Raw genomic sequence first — 21,128 nt, 5'->3', positions numbered from 1 at the left:
TTTCTTGGTTCGTGTTTATTGTGATTTCCACACCTTAGTTCTTGGAGGTTTCTTTTCAAATGCCAAACACCTTTTAGTTCCAAACTGCATGATGCTTTGCTGAAGCTTATCAATTTGTATTTTGTATTCTCTTCCTATTCAACGGTTCTTGAATGCTAACCATGACTACTTAAGACATGGATCCAAAAAGAAGGTCATCTCAGTGTAAAGACAGAAGCAGGAAAACTGTCAAGCCAGTCTTTTTTTTTTTTTTTTTTTGCTTTTGTTTTCCTCTATGGAAAAAAGTCTAGGGTGTGTGTGTGTGTTTGTGTGTAACTTAGCTCTCCATTAAGATATGATTTTATGACTATTTTCCTGAAGAAGAAGAATGATATTTATAAGCTACTATCAACTTAAAAGAATCAGTGTGGTTTCTTTGCCCTTTGTTTCAATTAGTTGTTTTTCAGCTGGTTAGATATTTAATGGACAACATTTGGAGGAAAATTAATTGTCCTGACTTTATTTTTTACTGTGCATTTAATTAACTTTTAACTTATCCTTTGAATTAAATTAAGTTGAAAAAGTAGGTGCTACATTTACCTGGTTCAAAAGGCAAAACTACATAAAAACATATAAGCAGTCTCACACGGACTCCTGTTCCCTAACCACCCATCCCCTACCACCACTGCTATTGTTACTAGTTTAGCCGTTTAGGGTTTCTTCATGCCATTAGAAGTAAATGAAAATATGTATATATTTTTCCTGTAGAAAACCAGGATATTATGGCACCATCCTGCAATTCACCTTTTAATCTCTTCGGGGTGCACCAGATCAGCACAGATAGCTTTCTCATCCCTTTGATAGCTTTATGCTAGTCAACTGTGTTGCTGTACAATAGGGTATAACCAGCCCCTTGTCTTTTGGATAACAACTTTGTTGAGATATAATTCACATACCATATATTCCACCCATTTAAAGTACACAATTCTGTGGGTTTTAGTATTTTCACAAGAGTTGTGAAACCATCACCACAATCAATTTTAGAACATTGTCATCACCCCAAAAGAAACCCAGTACTATTAGCAGTGAATCCACATTTTCCCCAAACCCCCAGCCCTAAGAAACCCCAATCTATTTTCTATCTTTGTAGATTTGCCTACTCTGGACATTTCATATAAATAGAATTATATAATGTGTGGTTCTTTGTGACGCGCTTCTTTCACTTAACGTAATGTTTTCAAGGTTCATCCATGTTGTAGTGTGTTTCAGAACTTAATTATTTTTATTTCCAAATAATATTTCATTGTATAGATATGCCACATTTTATTTATCTGTCATCAGTGGATGAACAACTGGGTTAAATTTCTACTTTTTGGCTACTATGAACACTGCAGCTAGGAACATTCAAGGTCTTGGTGGAGGTTTGTTTTCATGTTTCTTGGGTACAATTCTAGGAGTAGAATTGTTGGATCATATGCTAACTGTGTACCTTTCAAAAGCTGCCAGACTTTTCCCAAGCGGCTGTACTATTTTACATTCTCAACAGTGTTGACTGAGTTTCCATTTCCTTACACCTCTCTGTCTTCTGTTTTATAGCCATCCCAGTGGGTGTGAAGTGATATCTCATTATGGTTTTGATTTGCAGTTCTTTGATCATCCTCCTATCTTAAACTTTTTAAACTGAAGTATCGCTTACATACAGTAAAGTGCATCCATCTAAAGTGTACATCTGAGTGCGTATTTGCAAATAAATACATCTGTGTAACCACCATCCAGATCTAGATATTAGCCCTTTTCAGGGGATATCTAGATATTAGCCCTTTCCATAGCAGCCGCTCATGACCATTCTTGGGCTCCCGCCCCTCAAAGGTAACCAGTTTTCTGGTTTTTCAGACTGCTATGCCTGGTTTGTATCTCCCCAAAACGGAATCATACAGTATGTAGGGTTTTATGTATCAACCTATTCCTACTGATGGTCATTTGGATGATTCCAATGGTCTACCACTGCATAACAAATTATATCAAACATGGTAACATGTAGCAACCAATGGTTATTTATTACTGCTGTGGTTCTGAAGGTTCCCTGGGCTCAGGGCAGTCATTCTCAGTGTCTCTGTGAGGTTGCAGTCTCATAATAGCTGGGGCTAGAGTCATCTCAAAGATTTCCTCAAGCCCATGTTTGGGGAGGGAGATGGAATGATGATAGAAGACTCAAATAGTTGGGGACCAGAACAACTGGGGCTCCATAGGCCTCTCCCCACCTGACCTTTCAACATGGTTTTTTGTTATGGTGGGCACAGTGCAACTGGACTTCCTCCATGGCCATTCAAGTCTGTCAAAGTGAGTGTCCCAAGAGAAACCAACAGAAACTGAGTAGTCTCTTTTAGCCTAATCTTTACCTAATCTTTAAAGTCAGATAGCATCACTTCTGATCATTTCCATAGTCTATTCAGGGAGACAATTCTAAAAACCCAATCACTTTTAAAGAGAGAGGACATGGACTCCCCCTCTTGATGAGAGACATGTCAAAGAATTTGCTGATTTTTTTAAAAAACCACCACAGCCTCTTCACCAATACTTTCTGTTTGTTTCTTTCTCCTTCCCTTGTCCCACTCTACCACTTTGGAGGACCCTACTGCCATTGATTCCTAAGCCCTTCTTCCAAAATTCCTTTGCTTTTTATTTCTCTTCTATTCTTTTATTTAGGTGTGCACTTTTATTATTTTATTTAAAGATTTATTTATTTGAAAGAGAGAGAGAGCACAAGCTAGGGGTGGGTGATGGAAGTCAGGCAGAGGGAGAGGGTGAAGCAGACTCCCCCATTGAGCAGAGAGCCTGACGTGGGGCTCAATCCCAGGATCCAGAGACCATGACCTGAGCCGAAGGCAGACACTTAACTGACGGAGCCACCCAGGCACCCCTAAGCTTGAGTCTTTAAAAACAATTATCCTATCATTTTAATGAGGTTTCTGGAGACAGGAAATCAGACCGTTTTTATCTGAAAGTTCTAACATTGCCCTATTTTTTTGGGGGGGTGCCATCTTATGCTTTCTCTGTTTGTCACAACTCTACTAAATTTAATACCTAATATGGTTGAATAGTTTGAGAACAATGCCCTACCCTTTCTCCCTATAGGTACCACAGTTAGACTCAAGAATCTCTGAAATTCAGAATCGAGTACTAGAAGAGGTTCAAAATCTTAATTTTGTGAAGGACAACAGTGCCACTTTTATTGAGAGGAAACTTAGTTTTGAAAAGAAGAAGTCTGTGCAAATTCTGGTGAGTTTGATAGTATTTGTGACAAGGAGTCTCGCCTCTTTTCCTTGCTCAAATCATGGTATATTATTTTCCAAATCACTTATCTCATTTTAATAACCTGTAATTTACCAACCAATTATACATAGGATTTCTTGTTTATTTCTACCTTTTATATTATGAGTTCTGTAAGGTCATAACTTTTTTTATCTGTTCTGTATGTGATATATTCCAAGCTGTTAAAATGGTGCCTGACAACAGATATAAATATCTGTTGAATGAATGAAGGGAATTTTATAGAGCAAAATTGCAGTAGTTCCACTCTTTCCTTTTTTTTTTAAATATTTTATTTATCCATTGGACAGATAGAGATCACAAGTAGGCAGAGAAGCAGGCAGAGAAAGAGAGGAAGCAGGCTCCCTGCTGAGCAGAGAGCCCGATGCGGGGCTCGATCCCAGGACCCTGGGATCATGACCTGAGCTGAAGGCAGAGGCTTAACCCACTGAGCCACCCAGGCACCCCCCACTCTTTCCTTTTTCTAGATAAGGAACCCTCAGTTCCAGAGATGAAGTGACTTTTTCAAAATCACTGGAGGCAGACCTGGGAGGGGTCTAGACCTCTTGCCTTCTGACTAATTTACCGATATTTTTTCCCAGAAGACATGCAAATGTACAACTTAATTAAATATTATTTATCAAGTGCTTAATACACAAGGGATTGTGTACAGGATGGCCAAAATTAAAAATTATTCCATCCAAGAGGGATTAGAACCTCTGCCTTCTTACACTCAGTTGAATTTTCTTTTTTCTCTGCAACACTGCCCTCCTGTGCTAACTAGAGAATTTTTCACTGCATAACTCAAACAGTTGCTTCACAATAATAACTCCATCAATGCTTCAACAATGAAATCACCCCAAATCAATGTATGGCTTCCACATTTAAAAAAATCTCCAGAAACGAAATCTTTGAACTCAGTGAGAATTCTATTATACATCTATCTAAATCCAAATTTCTCTTTCCTTCTCCCAGCCAGAAGTGCCCCGTCAAACTGATATTCACCGCTCCAAACTACTATCCACATACGGTAAAGAAGAACTCTACCAAGCGAAACGCAAGTGTAACGCTACCCAAGAATATGACATCAATCTTCTGGAAGGGGAGTTGGTGGCTGTGGTGGAACAGAAGGATCCGCTGGGGAGTACAAGCAGGTGGCTTGTTGATACAGGAAGTAAGTTTTTGGCCTAAAACGTGCAGAACTACCATCTTTTTTCAAGTTGAGATTTTCCCAGGGGCCTCTCTGGGCTTGTGTAAACCCGAATGTTTGGTGAGGGTCCATACAAATGACCTTGTTTCTTCTTTCTTTTTATTCTTATCCAGTTATAAAAGGGTATGTGTATTCCTCCTTCTTAAAACCCTACAATCCAGCGAAAGTACAGAAGGTGGACACTGAGAACAGGTTTGGTGATGACGATTTTGATAACATCAGCCTCTTCGTGTCCTCGCGGCCAGCTACTGACAGTGTCACAGGCACCCCGGAAAGTAGCATAAGTGATAGCAGCTCATCTCTTAGTGGCACATGTGGGAAGTTTGAAACAAACGGCACGGATGTTGACAGTTCTCAAGAGGTAGATGAACAGGTAAGAATGTGTACCTTGATGTGACCCTGCTTGGCTCTTCAAATCATGAAAGGTGTTCTAACAGCGTTCTATGTTACTGTAAGGGTTGATGGAATAATGTCAGCTTTGACAGCAAGGAGACCTCTCTCTATGAACACTTCTTCTCTGCGACCCTTCTTGCAAAGAATTGCATTCTCTGAGCCTGTCTCACCAAATGAGGGAAAGAGGACCATAATTGCTATGTTGCAGGCTTGATGCAAGGATTAGGGAAAATGTGTACATGTAAAATAGCCAGCCCACAGTAGACACTCAGTAAATAGTAATTGTTACCATTACTACCCTGCTGTCATGTACTCAGAGTGAAGCAAAGACGGTCTTTTTATACTCCTACATCCGAGAAAAACAGTTCAATACTGAACAGATTGCCACTATAAGGAGCAGGTAGAAAATTGTCCATGATTCCTCTAAGAGTGGTATCTTCATTGAACTATCTATATAATCAGCCATTTTTGATCGCTCGTATAATTCCATATACTATATACTAAAATCCTTAAGAGCTACCTTTCCTGTGTTCACCAAAGCAGAGACTAAGAGGATCACTCTTTTACAAAAAAAGTTAACTATAATGTAGGCTTCCTTTTTACTACCTCAGAAAGCTTTAGTGTACTTAACTGTTAATCTTTCAAGTGGTGACCAACTAACTGCTTCTCTTTTTTAACTTGCTTTTTCTGTTAGTGGCTTTTTCTTCATTAATTTAAATTTGTTTTTTCTAAGAGTAATACATGTTATTTGTGAGAAGTTAAAATGGTGTAAAGATATATGTAAATTAGGGGCACCTTGGTGGCTCAGTGGGTTAGGCCACTGCCTTCAGCTCGGGTCATGATCTCGGGGTCCTGGGATCGAGTCCTGAGTCGGGCTCTCTGCTCAGCGGGGAGTCTGCTTCCCTCTCTCTGCCTACTTGTGATCTCTCTCTGTCAAATAAATAAATAAAATCTAAAAAAAAAAAAGACACATAAATTAAAAGTGAAGATCTTTATTCCCTTCTCACCTACCTTACCCTTCATGGACATATTAGGGTTTATCTTTTCAGACAGTTATCTGTGCAGGTACAAACACATATATTTATTCCATTGGAAATATGTATATGTTACATAATTTGCTTTTTTTTTCCTACTTAACAATGTATCTTAGACACAATAACACCTAAATATCTACTTTAGTCCTTAAAAAATTCTGAATAACAATTTATTTTGTGGATAGATCTTAGTTCATGTCACTATTACCCTAATAAAAGACATTCAGAATATTTGGGGGATTTTTAAGATTTCAAATTATTTCAGGCAAGATCCTTGTTCATCTGCTTTTGTGCACTTATATGAGTATATACATAGGACAAATGCCTAATAATGTTGGAGGGTCAAAGGGTATATATATCTAAAGTCTTGACAGACACTGCCATACTGGCCTCAGAAATAGTTCATCCATTTAGTCTCTTTTATAATGACACATGGATTATTGTCCGAATCATGATGAATTTTTAAAAAATCTTTATGAAGGATGTATTTACATGCCATAAAATTCATCCATTTTAAGTGTATAATTCAATGACTCTTAGTATATTTACAGAGCTGTGCAACTACCGCCCCAGTCCAATTTTAGAGCACTCCCTTCACCTGCCTGCCCCAGCCCCAGGAAATTATGAATTTACTTTCTTTCTCCATATATTTGACTTCTGGTGTATTTTGTATTCTTGGAATCGTATACTACATGGAGTCTTACAGCCGCTTCTCTCATTTAGCAGAATGTTTCTGAGAGTCGTCCATGTTGCGGTATATGTATGTACTTTGTTTCTTCTTATCACCCAGTAGTATTGCATTCTATGGGTATAGCATATTTCGTTTATCCATTCTCCATTTGATAGACATTTTGGGTAATTTCTGTTATGAATAAGGCTGCTATAAACATTCACATACAAGTCTTTGTGAGGATTTCATTTCTTTTGAGCAGCTACCTAGGAGTAGAATTGCTTGTTGATAAGGTGTATTTATGTTTAACTTTTTAAAGAAACTGCCACACTGTTTTTCAAAGGGGCTGCACGTTTTACATACCCACCAGCCATGCATGGAGTTGTAGGCTGCAGTTTCTTCACATCCTCACCTTCTTGCCTTTTTTGTTATTAGGATAGTCACTCTAACGGGAGGGCTCATTGTGGTTTTAATTTGCATTTGACTAATGCTGTTGAGTATCTTTCATGTACTTATCAGCCATTCCTGTATTTTCTCTGGGGAAATGTCTATTCAAATATTTGACCATTTTACAAATTGGGTCACTTTCCTTCCTATTATCCAGTTGTGAAGAGTTCTTTGTATACTTTGGATGTAAGGTCTCTACCAGATATGATGTGTAAATAATTTCTCCCGGTTGTGACTGATTCTAAACTCATCTGGACATTACTATATGTTTCTATCACTCTTCCGTCTTGAAGTTTCAAAGCACTGTTTTTTCTACAACTGGTTCACTTAGTTTATTCCAAGTTTCTAGAAAACAAAATAATATTATAATACCAATAGATTACTGAAATGTTATCAATAAAATCTGTAGCTAGGATTAAATATCCTAGTAGACTTTGACTTATCCCAGTAACCTGGAAGGACGGAAATTGGAGCCAAGTTTGTCAAGGCAGCCTGAAGCTGGCTTGATGTGGAGGCCTAGTTACTAATGGCTATACAGAGACTTTTGGAGTGTCTCACTAAGGCTCTTTTGGCATGGGATTTGTAATCTATTTCCTAATAGCTACTACCATGTAGTAATTCTCTTTGAGTAATCCTATCAATATGTTTCAAGCAAATTAGGTCCGTTAGAAGTTTCCTTTACCAAGAAAGGGAAAAAAATGAGATAATTTTCCTTTGCTCAAAACGAAGTATATTGAGAGTGTCTCTTCATAGAGCACTATCTGTTCTTTTCCTTTGAGTTTGGAACCAATTCAAAATAGACCTTGGTGTCAGGGATGGACATATAAGTGTTATTCCTAACAAAACTGGATTAGAAAATGCAGCATGGATCAGTGGCCACATGGGATCCCTGAATACTTTCCTCGGTGTTAAAATAATTGAGTCCATAGTGCAGGCTTCTTCTGTGTATGAACAAAGTCTGTCCCAGTAAATTTATTGAGTTGAAGACAATGCACCTGTTAGAAACCCCAGTACAAGACAGAAGACCACATAGGAATATTTCCCTTAATGTTTTAATTCCAGTCAACAGAGGTACCTGGGCTAGTGGTTTTCAGGCTTTTCCAATTATGCAACTACTGTTCAACCCTTGGAAATAGGAGGAAAACCTTGTGTGATCTTCCTAATTTTTACCAGAAGGCTGATGTTTCATTCTGTTGACTCCTACAAGGTGTGGAGAAGAAAATGGTTAACCATTTTCTTATGGTGTGACAATCTAACTGAGCAATGAACGCTTATAGAAGTCCCTATAAGGTGATTGAAAAGTGGGAATAAATTGTATCTTTTTTGTGAATAGTGAGAATACAGTGTATATTGTAATATGCATATTTGAGGCACACTACAAAGCAATTTTCTGTGTGGCTATTTAAACTTTTGTTCTTTATTTTATTTTTGTCATCAGGAACATCAACTCAGACCTGTATTGGTTTAAGTGGATAACACTTTGAGTCACCATTTCTTCCCTCTCCTTTCCTACTGTGGCAATAATATTTTTTCTTCTTTCTTCCAGAACTGAAGTAGCATATTGCCAATGGTGTTGTAGGCTGGAATCTATTTTTACAGATGGTTTTAGTGGACCCTGACAAGAAGGAGAGGTAGATGGCTACCTTTGGCCTATACCTGATATTCAGGAGGCATCACTGGGGTCCTAAAAATCAGAAATAAATATGCAAGTTCAGACTGACTTCAGACTAGCGGCTCGGTGATTTTTATACTCAAGTTGAGTTTTTAATGTGGACTCCAAGAATAAAAGGGATCTATGAATGGACTTTGGAAGGATTTATAAATCCCTTCAAATATGTTGGACATTTTGTGCATTATGTGATTATGTGCATAACTATGGTAAAAGAAGTACATAGCTTTCCAAAGATTTTCAAAGGGAAATTCTATTTAAATAGATTAGAAACCACTGCTCTAGAGACTTAACTTGCTTATCCATTCTCCCACCCACTCAAGGAAAAAAAATTGTTGGATTAAGAGCCTCCCGCATTTTCTACAATGGTTCTAGTGGATCAGGTATCTTATGGGTCAGGTGAAAATGTAACGTATTATCTATAATGGGGCAGTTTTGTTAATGAAAGGGAGTGTTTACTGGATAACTGACAGGTATAATTGGGAAGTATGGTCGCTCTACTCTTTGGTGCCTAAGAACCAATCCATTCAGATTCCTCCATTCACATCCCACGCAGAAAGCATGGACTTTCTCTGAATGTTTTAGAATCTCCCTAAGTGATGACCCAGAGCCCTTGGAGAATAATGGGGAGGAGGTAATGGATATTTGCAACCTGGTGGTACTGATATGTATTAAAGGACTTAATCTTTAATTTCTTTACTCACTACTTTATGATCTATCAAAAAATATAACAACAACAACAAAAAAACCAATATGCCTTCCTTTCTAATGTATTCTCCCCTTTTGTCCACCAAAGAGTAATGACCTGATTAGTATTCGTTTTCACTGCCGCGTAAAAAATCCTCACAAACTATGTGGCTGAAAAGAACATAAATGTACTATCTCTCCATTTCTGGGGTCAGAAGTCCAGGCACAGCTTATCTGGGTGCTTGGCTTGGTGTGTCACATTGCTACAGTCCAGATGCTTACTGGCCTGTGTTCCTCCCTGAAGCTCTTGAGTTCTCTTCCAGGCCTGTGATTGTTGGTAAAATACAGTTCCTTGTTATGGTAGGACTGAGGCCTCTGTTTTCTTCCTGGCAATGAGCCAGAGACCACTTTCACTAACCGCAGGCTGCGCTCTGACCCCTGCCATGTGTCTAGGTCTGTAGGCAGTCACAACATGGCTATCTGTTTCTTCGAGGCCAACACATGAGCATCTCTTTGGTTTTAAATTTCTCCCTTCAGAAATGGCCTGAACCCTCTCTCAAAGGGCTCACCTGCTTAAGTCAGGCACATTCAGCACCATCTTTATCTGATTCAAGGTCAGTGTATTAGGGACCTTACTATGTAGGACATGTTCGACAGGCAATGCCCATCTTCGGGCTCTGCCTATCACAGTATCTAAGATGCCTTGCCTGGTAAGCAAGGTATAGGACTAATGGGATGAGGTGTTCTATACTTCTTAGGTTTAACAATGGGTCAACCCAGTGTTAGAGGGAAGTTCAATGTCTGAGAATCAGTGCTGTTTCCTTTTTTTATTCCCCCACATTAATAGTACTGAGGACATAATTTTTGAATTTTATTCATCTATTTTTTTTTAAGATTTTATTTATTTATTTGACGGACAGAGATCACAAGAAGGCAGAGAGGCAGGCAGGGGGAGGAGGGAAGCAGGTTCCCTGCTGAGCAGAGAGCCCGATATGGGGCTCCATCCCAGGATCCTGGGATCATGACCTGAGCCAAAGCCAGAGGATTTAAACCACTGAGCCACGGAGACGCCCCATAATTTTTGAAATTTGAACTTCTGAAAGGTTGTTTGGCACTAATCCTAAATTCACTGTCTGGTCCTTCACCTTTACATGTTTCAGCTTTTTGATGATAATGCTACATGTTTAATATGTCATTGTTTAGAAAGTGCTTCAAAAGCCAGCAGGATGTAATGTAATATATTTAAGTAGTCATTAAAATGATGCTTTAGAGAGCTGCTTATTGACTTGAAAAGATTGTCAAATATATTTTAAAGTAAAAAACAGGCTGCAAAAATCATGTATACTATAATTTCGTGTCTATTGTCACTTCAGGTGTAGTTAGAAGGAAAAAAAGGAAGAAGAGAAGGACAAGGGAAAGAAGGGAAGAAATATAGGTATTAATAGCAGTTGGGTGATTTCTTATTACCTTTATTTAAAATCATTTCTTTATTAAAAATTACGTGCATAATAGCAATACATAACTGATCACTGAAGAGTGTGAAAGCTTGCTTCTGGAGGGATGAAGAGAAGAAAGAACATTTTTCATGCAATATGACTATCTTGGCTTTCTGAACTACATATAATGTAATATGGTAAATACAGGTTTTGTAGCCAAATTTTTAGTTTTGGAAGATTAAAATATAGTATTATTTTTATTGTTGATTGAAGAACTGAGATGAAATCGGTAAAATGAGATTCAGTAAAAATAGCTAAAATGGCTCCCAAAGGGAGGAGTAACTAAGTGCACAAATATAGAACAAGGAAATACTGAACTGGCAATGCTGCTGCAGGGAGGGATCTGGTGGTCATAAACAGTGGGTAAGGGGCACCTGGGTGGCTCAGTGGGTTAAAGCCTCTGCCTTCGGCTCCGGTCATGATTTCAGGGTCCTGGGATTGAGCCCCGCCTCGGGCTCACTGCTCAGCAGTGAGCCTGCTTCCTCCTCTCTCTCTCTCTCTCTCTCTCTGCCTGCCTCTCTGCCTACTTGTGATCTCTGTTAAATAAATAAATAAAATCTTTAAAAAAAATAAACAGTGGGTAATAAATTTAGTAGGAGTCAATAATACAATAGAGTGTTATTTAAAAAAAGGTAATGTCATAGAGAACCGGGTTGTATTCATAGACTCTTGTACATAAAATGAGCCAAAGTGCAAAGCAACCAATAAAATATATTTTAATAATCGCTGAAGGAAAAGGGAGAAGGATCAGATGTTTATGGCTTAAGTTAATAACAATTAATGTATCTGGAGCAAAACATTAATATTAAAGGTTAGAAAGATACAGCTTAGAACAATTAAAGTATTCCAAAAAATGAGAAATTCTTCAGCTTTTATGTATAATAGGCTGAAAACTTCTAACTTATGGTCCAGTGTTATCAACTGCTGTCTGTTTAAAGTGGACTTAGTTCCATTTTGACTATCTATCTTATGTTAAATAGGAGGCATAAACATATAAAACTGGAATATGCTCATCCTAAATTTATTTTGGGCCATGATCACTTACAGTATTTAAAATATATGATTTTGTACTTTAAAATTACACTTTGATGAGTATTTATTGTTTAAAATATGCGCTCTGCTATAGTTTCATACTACATATTAGATTTTTTATTTTATTTTTCATACTACATACATTATTTTTTTTTAAGATTTTATTTATTTATTTGAGAGAGAATGAGTGAGAGAGAGCATGAGAGAGGAGAAGGTCAGAGGGAGAAGCAGACTCCCCAAGGAGCTGGGAGCCCGAGATCATGACCTGAGTTAAAGGAATTTGCTCAACCAACTGAGCCAACTAGGCACCCCAAAATAGATTTTTTAAAAAGACGTATTTATTTATTTGATGCTGGGGGGAGAGTGAGAGAGCAAGCATGAGTGGGAGGAGGGCAGTGGGAGATGGAGAGAGAGAACCTCATGGAGCCAGCCACGGAGCTCAAGCCCATGATGCTGAGATCATGACCGGTGCCTCAGTCAGAGTCAGATGCTTAACTAACTGAGCCACCCAGACACTCCTCATACGAAATAGATTTAAGTGGAAGATTTTATATTCCCTTTGAGAGAACATTGCTAAAGTGAAAGACCACCACAAATATTTAGAAATCTTCTATTAGTAGGTAATTCAACCTGCTAAATCATCTATAGGTACGTTGGCAATGCCTAGATGCTGTGTATTATAATTACAAAAGTTGGCTAGCAATTGCTAACATGGGCTCTTACAGATAATCAGAAACTATATTATGGCGCATTGTATTCCTGAAAGCTTTTGCCCGCCGGATGCTCCATTCTGCTCTTGTGACTCTAATCTATGTCTTCATTTTCTAATCAACAACAAAAAGATCAGCAGCAACATATCAGAGACCTCAGTCCCTTTCCACAAGAGTATACTCTGCACATCCTTTCTTGAACAAGAGTTTGCTTCCTAAAGTAGTATGAGAAATGAACCAAGCACAGAATTTGGAGTTAGAAGATACAGTCATAGCAGCACAAAGTTTATGACTAATGCGTATTACTTTTCTAAGTCACAACTCACAGGGTTGTTGAGGATAAAACACATTGGACATGTAAACTGTCATGAACATAGAAAAGATGGTTATTATTGGCGCCACCCCCACTTAAGAATTTATAACATCTTCCTGTTTTCTTGCTTTTTATTTTAAAAAAATTTTTAAAATATTTTATTTGTTTATTTGAGAGAAAGAGTGAACATGAGTAGGGGAGAGGGGCAGAGGGGGAGAGAGAAAATCCTTAAGCAGACTCCCTGCTAAGCAGGGAGGTCAATGCAAGACTTGATCCCAGGTCCTGAGATCATGACCTGAGCCGAAGGCAGATGCATAACCAACTGAGCCACCCAGGCGCCTCTCTTTTTTTAATTTTTATATTACAAAATAATCCATGCCCAACAATCTGTCTTGTGTGTATCTTGTATGATGCAACATTATCTCTTTTATGTTCTTGTGTAATAGCCGAGACTTTTGGCCTTTTTTTTTTCTTTCTTTCTTTTTTTTTTTTTAAGATTTTTATTTATTTATTTGACACACAGATCACAGATCACAAGTTTCAGAGAGGCAGGGAGAGAGAGAGGAGGAAGCAGGTTCCCCACTGAGTAGAGAGCCCGATGTAGGGCTCGATCCCAGGACCCTGAGACCATGACCTGAGCCGAAGGCAGAGGCTTTAACCCACTGTGCCACCCAGGTGCCCCATGGCCCAACTTTTAAGTTGAATCAACATATATCTGAATTTCTACTGTGTACCATCATGTGGTCAGTGGAGAAAAGTTTAAATGTTCCTCTTTTTTTTTTTTAAGATAAGCTTGACACCTGACCTGGGGCTTGAACTCATGACCATAAGATCAAAAGTCACATGCTCTACTGACTAAGTCAACCAGGCACCCCATAAATGCTCCTGTCTTTGTGGTGGAGCTCGTGCTAGAGTTGTTAAGGTGATATAAAATCAATGATATCAAAATTTTACCTAAATTTAAATAACAGTTCAACATCTACAGAACAACTTAAGCTAAGTATATGGTGCTCCCCCCACATTCTCCAGTCTCTTTTCCTGCTCAATAAGTCATCCTATTTGTTACCATTTCCTTTTAACATTGACCTTCAATTTTGAGAAAATTAATCTGCTTGCCTTTCTCATATATTATTTCATTCTATGTGTCTTAGAATATGACATATCCACCTTGTTTATCAATTTTGTCATCTAAACAAGGTTACCTCTTTCAAAAACCAGCTCACATAGATCACTTATGTGAGTGGTGTGTTTTTTGGGGTGTGTGTGTGTGTGTGTACATTTTTGGGAGCACATTTTCTCCCTAGCAGGGCTGTAAGTTCTTTGATAATATCTGGCACTTGACAGGTACTTAATAAATTTTGATTAAATGAATAAATGAATAAAATATTGTTAGTTGCTTAATTTTATGTTATAACTAAACAGTTCTGTTATCAATCTTACAATTTTAGTGGAAGAGGGACTATAAACACTTAGGGGTTTCTTATGCATCTAATAATTCTGAAGTATTCTTTTGAGATTAAAGAAAAATTCTTTTGACTGAAGCATGTTTTATTAATTTCTTCCAGGCCTCTTAAATAATTTAAAGATTATAAATTTAATGCACTGTCATTATAAAATAGGTTAAAAAAATAAGTAAAAATGAAAATCATCTCTAATTCTATCAAAGAAATTAACACTATCAGACTTACACTGTATATCTGATTTGAGAACCTTTTCTTTCTTGTTTTTGGCTTAGCATTTCATCATAAACATTTGCCCATGCTTTTAGTTTCAGAAAATGGCATTTTTAATGACTAAGAATTTCCTTAGTGTAAAGGTCTAGAATAGATTTTAACTATTCTCTTACTGAACACTTAGTGTTACTCCTATTTCCCTCTCACTTTTCACCTTATGAATGGATATTGCAATATTTTTATTATATAAAAATCTCTGCCAATGTTTCTATTTCTGTAGGAGAGATTTTTTTTTTAAGGATTTTATTTATATGACAGAGAGAGAGAGTGAAAGAGAGTACAAGCAAGGGGGAGAGGGAGAAGTAGGCTCCCCACTGAGCAGGGAGCCTGACTTGGGGCTCCATCCCACGGTCCTGGGATTATGACCTAAGCCGAAGGCAGACACCTGACTGAGCCACCCACTGAGCCCCTGTAGGAGAGATTCTTCAAAAACTATTACTGAAAAAAAAACAAAAACAAAACCCTGACATTTTAAAGTCTTTTAGGGGCACCTGCCTAGGTCAGTCAGTAGAGCATGCAACTCTTGTTCTCAGGGTCATGAGTTCAAGCCCCACATTGGGTGTAGAGCCTACATAAAAATCAATCAATCAATCTTTTTTTAAAAGATTTTATTTAGTTATTTGACAGATAGAGATCACAAGGAGGCAGAGAGGCAGGCAGAGAGAGAGAGAGAGGAGGAAGCAAGCTCCCTCCTGTGCAGAGAGCCCGTGTGGGGCTCGATTCTAGGACCCTGGGATCATGACCCAAGCCACTGAGCCACCCAGATGCTCCCAATCAATCTTTAATAGAAACTGTCAGATTGCCTTCAAGCATGGGCAGTTTAGACTCCTTCCCACAGAACAGTAAGAATGCCTATTGAACTGTATTCTCATCTGGGTCATGTTTTAGCAAACAAAATAAATCTAACAGAAGGAACTGGGGAAGGTGACTGAAAAAATAAAAACTTAGCTTTCTTTCTAAAAGCTCAGATATCTTTATTATGTTTGTCTAAATATTTAGGTCCTGCTTCCAATAATGTCATTTTTTTGGGGTCTAGATTTTCTATGCAGTTCATGCCTTTCAAGCACGAAGTGACCATGAACTCAGTCTTCAGGAATATCAAAGAGTACATATCCTTAGATTTTGTGACCTAAGTGGCAATAAAGAGTGGTGGTTAGCTGAAGCTCAGGGGCAGAAAGGATATGTGCCAGCTAACTACCTTGGGAAGATGACTTATGCTTAAGAAAAGAAGCCTCAAGTTATGGACTACCTCATAAAACTTACATTACAAAATGTTGGTCTAGAAGTTAAGAAACCACCCAACTACATGAACTGATCCTGTATCAAGTTTTAAGGAAGACTGTGCTTCCTAACAAGATTATTTCAAAATGTATGTTGAAGAATACATATTGAAGGAAACACTTAACAATCACAAACAGCAGAACAAATAACTCAAGCTCAAGAAACAGACCGCTCAAGCTCCAAGTATCAACTACGTAAAAGTGGAGATCTTTGAAAAGGTAAATGTCTTATCAACATGAAAGGTTGGACCTAAGGTTAAGATTTTTTTCAATTTATTTTATTGTGTATTTTGCCTCAAATTTTTTGATTCTTATTCTCTCTTTTGCATATGTGTGCACATATATACTCTATACCTATAATCATATTCACTATATGGTTTATACATATATATATGTGTATATCATATAGATTATACACATTTATGCATAAGGAAATATATAAATACACTTAAGTATAGGAATTAACAGCCAACTAAAAGTCTTTGAGGTGGAACATCTCTTTCATATAAGTTTTGAATGAAAACAAAATCAAGTCACATAAGATCTAACATTTACTGAATGTATTCTACATGCCAGAAATTTTTCTAAATGCTTTATATGTGGTAGCTTATTTGATACTCACAACATTATGATGAGACTGTGGCCCAGAGAGGTGAAGTAATTTAGCCCAAGTAACACTGTTAGTAAGTGGTAGGGCTGGACTCAAACCTAGGTCTAGTTCTGGGGTGCATACTCTTAAACAATATGCTGTACTAACCCTCGGGAATGTACACATTTGCTATCAGCAAAGAAACTAATGATATTGATAAGGACCATTATAATTGTCTCAGGTCCATATTTAAGTATTGAGAAGTTTTTCAAAATCAAGGGTTACAAGAACTTCCATGATGTTAATCTAGAGAAAATGAAGTATCTAGGTTTATTATTTTTATTTTTTGTTGTTGTTGTTTAAACATTTTTTAAAGTATAATTGCTTAAAAAATGATCCTGCATGATTGCTAATGTTACTTGAATGGAAATATTTTTGGATCACTCAATCATTTGGATAATGAATGAGGAATGTGTGTTCCATGTTCTGAGCCAAGATGTAAATATTTTTAGTTGCTGATTTGTACTTAGATATGGCAGGCATTAAGGATAACATTTGCTGAAACACAATGTCCTGGGACACCGACATCAATTTGGGAATACCTCAAAACTGTCCCCTAAGATGTCAGGCATATTTTGTCAAGACATTTTAATTGACCTGTAGATGCTTCTTTAGAACAGTAAAAAGATTAAATTTGACTTAATGGTTTCCTTTATACCAAGATAAGGTGGAGTTACATTGCTCACACAGAATATGCTGATATGACATAAGATTGTAAGATTTGTTACTTTGAGAGATTTCATCTCTGTAATGTATAGTTACATGTATTACTGAGGATTACAAATAACAAAATGAAGAGTGCTGCTTTTCAGATGGCTGTTTAATGTATGTATATGACATATACAACCCCAGAAATTTATAAGACATCTACATGACAAAAATTTTGATTTTATACTATTGTTCCTGAAATACTTAATCTAAAGATGATTTTATGAGGTTCTAATAGCAAGTTTCTTTTACCTAACATTTTCTTGTTTTGAGTTTGGAAACCAAAAGAGGATTCTCTTTTTTGGATATATGGGGACTTCCTTACGTCTTTTAAATAGTGCTTTGTACCCAATGATGAAATATAAGTAAATTCCAGTTTGTCTAGGGTAAAGCAAAAGAAAATCCAAACTTGCTACTTGTGGTAACTATGAATATTCCCAACAAACAAACTAGTGGGAAAATTGTATATATACTTAATGTATATTAAATATGAATTTAATATATATTTAGTATATATTACTGTACATATGTATGTAATAGTTTTATATATAACAGTATATATCAAATATATATATATTCAAATTAGCTGTGACCTTAATGTTTTCTTCAAAATGAAAAATTGTTGAGGTAGTACATATCTACTTTTCTGGCTGAAATACGTGACGATGTATATGAGAAGCTTTGTCTACTTGTGTGGTCCTAGGATTGATGCTTCTTGTCTGACGTTTTTAGAAGCCACACCACTGAAGTCACAGGTACAGTTGGCTGCTGAGCAAGTGTTGTAATGAAGCCACCTACTGCACCCTCTTATATTACTATTAAACTATGTTGTTGCTATTTTAAAAATACACCTACATTTTTCATATGCCACCTAGACTTTTATTTTTTTAACATTTTGCAATACCGTCATTTTCTTAGTATTTTGTTTAAAATCAAGTAATTGTAATTTTGAGGTTGGGGTTATTTTGTTGTATTTCCCAGGGGAAATATAATTCAAAGATAATTATGATGTATGTAACTCCTTAAGAAGTTTACAAAGATAAAACTTATTGGTGACATCATTATAATTAAGGCATTAAGAAAAAGTTCTTTCTTTATATTTTAAAATTTAAATGCTACTGTACAGCATAGAATTCTCTGAAATGGGTATTTTTGCCAAGAAGGAGAAATTTTTGTGGCTTTTATTTTTTTTTTTGTAAAACAAATAAACAAGTGTATGTACACATTTCATTTAGTATTTATTTTTAAATACAGATGCTCTAATCTAATATTATACATAATACTATTTGGAAATTATTAAAAATTCAGTAATGCAAAATTACCATGGGTTCTTAAATCATGTGAAAAAGTCACAAAGCTACTATATGAACATTCTTTGTATTTGAGAACAATATTTTCATTTAGTATTCATTAGTATAAAATAATTCTATGAAGATTGAGCTGTGCCGAAGAGATATAATGTGCATTGTTAATCATATAAATGCAGCATTGCATGAAATACTCTCAGTGCTGATATAGTCCATATTTTACCTAAAATAAAATTTGGACTTTTAGAGATGGTTATTAAGTGCCTGTCACTATTTGTGATCGAACAGTTCAAATGATTCACAAAAATTAGTGTTTTTATTACTGAAACATGAAATTGAAAACTCTTCACTTTCCCCATAAGCTTCTTAGATTTTTTTGTCTATTGCAAAAGCTTCTCAGAGCCTTGTGAATAGAGATGAAATATTTATATTCTAAGATAGCAAGAAAACTACTTTATTGGGATCCTAATTGTCATAACTGGCTTCTTAAGGTACTCAATGTATTCAATACTGAATACATCTAGCCCTCACAACATTCAAGCCAAATTAGACATATAAATTTAATTACAGTTGGTGAAGAAGTAATTAAATTTCATTGATTGGAAGGACACTAGACTTTACATTCTCTGGAGAAATACTTCAATTTGTAGAATGTCACTATTTTTAAAGTCTAACTCTTTGTTAGCACCCTCTTCCTATACACACTACATTATATATATATATATATATATATATATATATATATATATATATATATATACCTGTCATTAAATTATCTGCAATTTACAAAATTATTCAACATAATGCATCTTCATTCCAGGACTACTCCAATTCCAGTTGAGTCTCTGTAGGCCAGCTACTGCTTGCCTGATATTACGCTCTCAACATAGGCAAGATTTGCCTCAGGTTTTTAGAAAAAAGAGTCACACTTTAGCATAGACTAGAATGAGATGTTCCTGTTCAAAAATCGAAGGGGTGTATTCTTAGCAAAGCTTTTCTTTAAAAGAAAACAATACTATGGTATATAAATGTATTTATGGCTTTTTCTAATTGCTTATATAATTTTGTAATTATTGCATTAATACAAATTTTTATAAAATGATGCATTTTCCATTTAACCTATGATCATCATATATAATTTACTGCAGTTAATAATAAACAATACTACCACATCCTTGTTAAGCATCAGAATCAGAAACCTAATCCTGGAGTATCAGATACCTTCCATTTTATCTCATTAATTATCGTCTATGTTTTATAGAGGAGGAAACCAAAGATCACACAGCTCATAAATAGAGAGACTGGGATTCAAAAACAGGTCTTCTGACTTTAAGCCAATGTTCCTTTAGTGTTGTTCTTTTTAAGTCACTAAAATCCAACAGAAAGCACAATATACAAAAGATGATATTGACCAAATTTCTACTAATGTAGGATTTGAGCTTACAATCCTAAAAGCCTATCTTGGCTCATCTAATTATCTATTCGTTCACTGGCATAATAAAACATTTATTGAGAGCTACAGTGGAAACACAATGGTGTGCAAACCAAACAAGATCCCTGCCCTCATACAACGTAAATTCTAGTGAGGAAAAAAAAACTATGCATAACAAAATAAATTAAGTGATAACTACTATTAATACTACTTTCATCACATGTTCAGTTAAAAAGCTTTGTAGTTCACTTATTATAATTATGGAAAAATCGAGGTTTAAGATGTACCTGAAGATAAAGTGTAATACAAAAGTACCTGTATAAAATACCAAACTGAATTATATACATTACTAGATAGATGCATACTTTCACATGTATGGATTCCAAATATGTGCTTACGCACACATATAATCTATACAAACAGCCATACTCAATCAAAGATAACTTCCTAAAAAGTCTTCTAACATCCTCTCTGAAGTACCGTAGAAATTAAAAGTTGCTTCTCTTCCCAACTCTATCCAGCACATATGTTCTGACTGTGATGGGATGACTGTGCATTACTGCTTTAATTTTTCATAGGTTCTGAGGTCACATTAACTGTTAGTTCTTGAGCTGAGTTTGTATCAGATCATTCTATCCAGTTTAGTCCAAACTGGTCCTGAACTATAAACAAATAATGATGATTTTATGGGTTGTTTTGGTCTTTTGACCCTAAAGGGGATTTGATGTTCATGCCAAATGATGTTTAATCAACAGAAATCTTTGTTTCTCAAAACAGAAACATCTGTAGGCAGATTTTAAACATGTAAATAGATGTTTACCCCACATGCAAGTAGTGGGATTATCTCGATCCTGCATTCTACTTTACTATGAGTAATTTAGTATCATTGTTTAAGGGTAGTTTAAAATACTATCTTTTCTTAGAAAAAGAACAAGTTTATTTAAAAAGCTTTATCTTCACAGAAATCTTTTACCAATGTATTTTAGAATATGTTAGAAAAATTTAGGGATTAAGGGAAAGAGTTTGAGATTAGAGATTTATAAAGATTCAGTAGCACACATCAAAGTTGA

The 21,128-nt window shown here is 36.2% G+C and overlaps 1 protein-coding gene across 5 annotated transcripts in view; it reads left to right on the top strand.

The window, feature by feature from the left end:
• The window catches only part of ARHGEF38 (Rho guanine nucleotide exchange factor 38), a 173,892-nt gene that overhangs the window by 127,557 nt on the left and 25,207 nt on the right, over nucleotides 1-21,128 (top strand). For 3 of the 5 annotated variants that reach the window (XM_059171582.1, XM_059171554.1, XM_059171572.1), the window contains 4 exons: nucleotides 3,115-3,258; nucleotides 4,264-4,462; nucleotides 4,612-4,871; nucleotides 15,719-18,544. In XM_059171582.1, the coding sequence (XP_059027565.1) occupies nucleotides 3,115-3,258; nucleotides 4,264-4,462; nucleotides 4,612-4,871; nucleotides 15,719-15,904 (789 nt within the window). In that variant the 3' untranslated portion in view covers nucleotides 15,905-18,544. Of the gene's footprint in view, nucleotides 1-3,114; nucleotides 3,259-4,263; nucleotides 4,463-4,611; nucleotides 4,872-15,718; nucleotides 18,545-21,128 lie in introns of those variants that run through there. The other 2 variants (XR_009352932.1, XR_009352931.1) reach the window with 2 other exon arrangements.

This window comes from Mustela lutreola, chromosome 1 (assembly GCF_030435805.1).
Source record: "Mustela lutreola isolate mMusLut2 chromosome 1, mMusLut2.pri, whole genome shotgun sequence".
Taxonomy (NCBI): domain Eukaryota; kingdom Metazoa; phylum Chordata; class Mammalia; order Carnivora; family Mustelidae; genus Mustela; species Mustela lutreola.
This window is presented reverse-complemented; position numbering and strand designations above follow the sequence as displayed.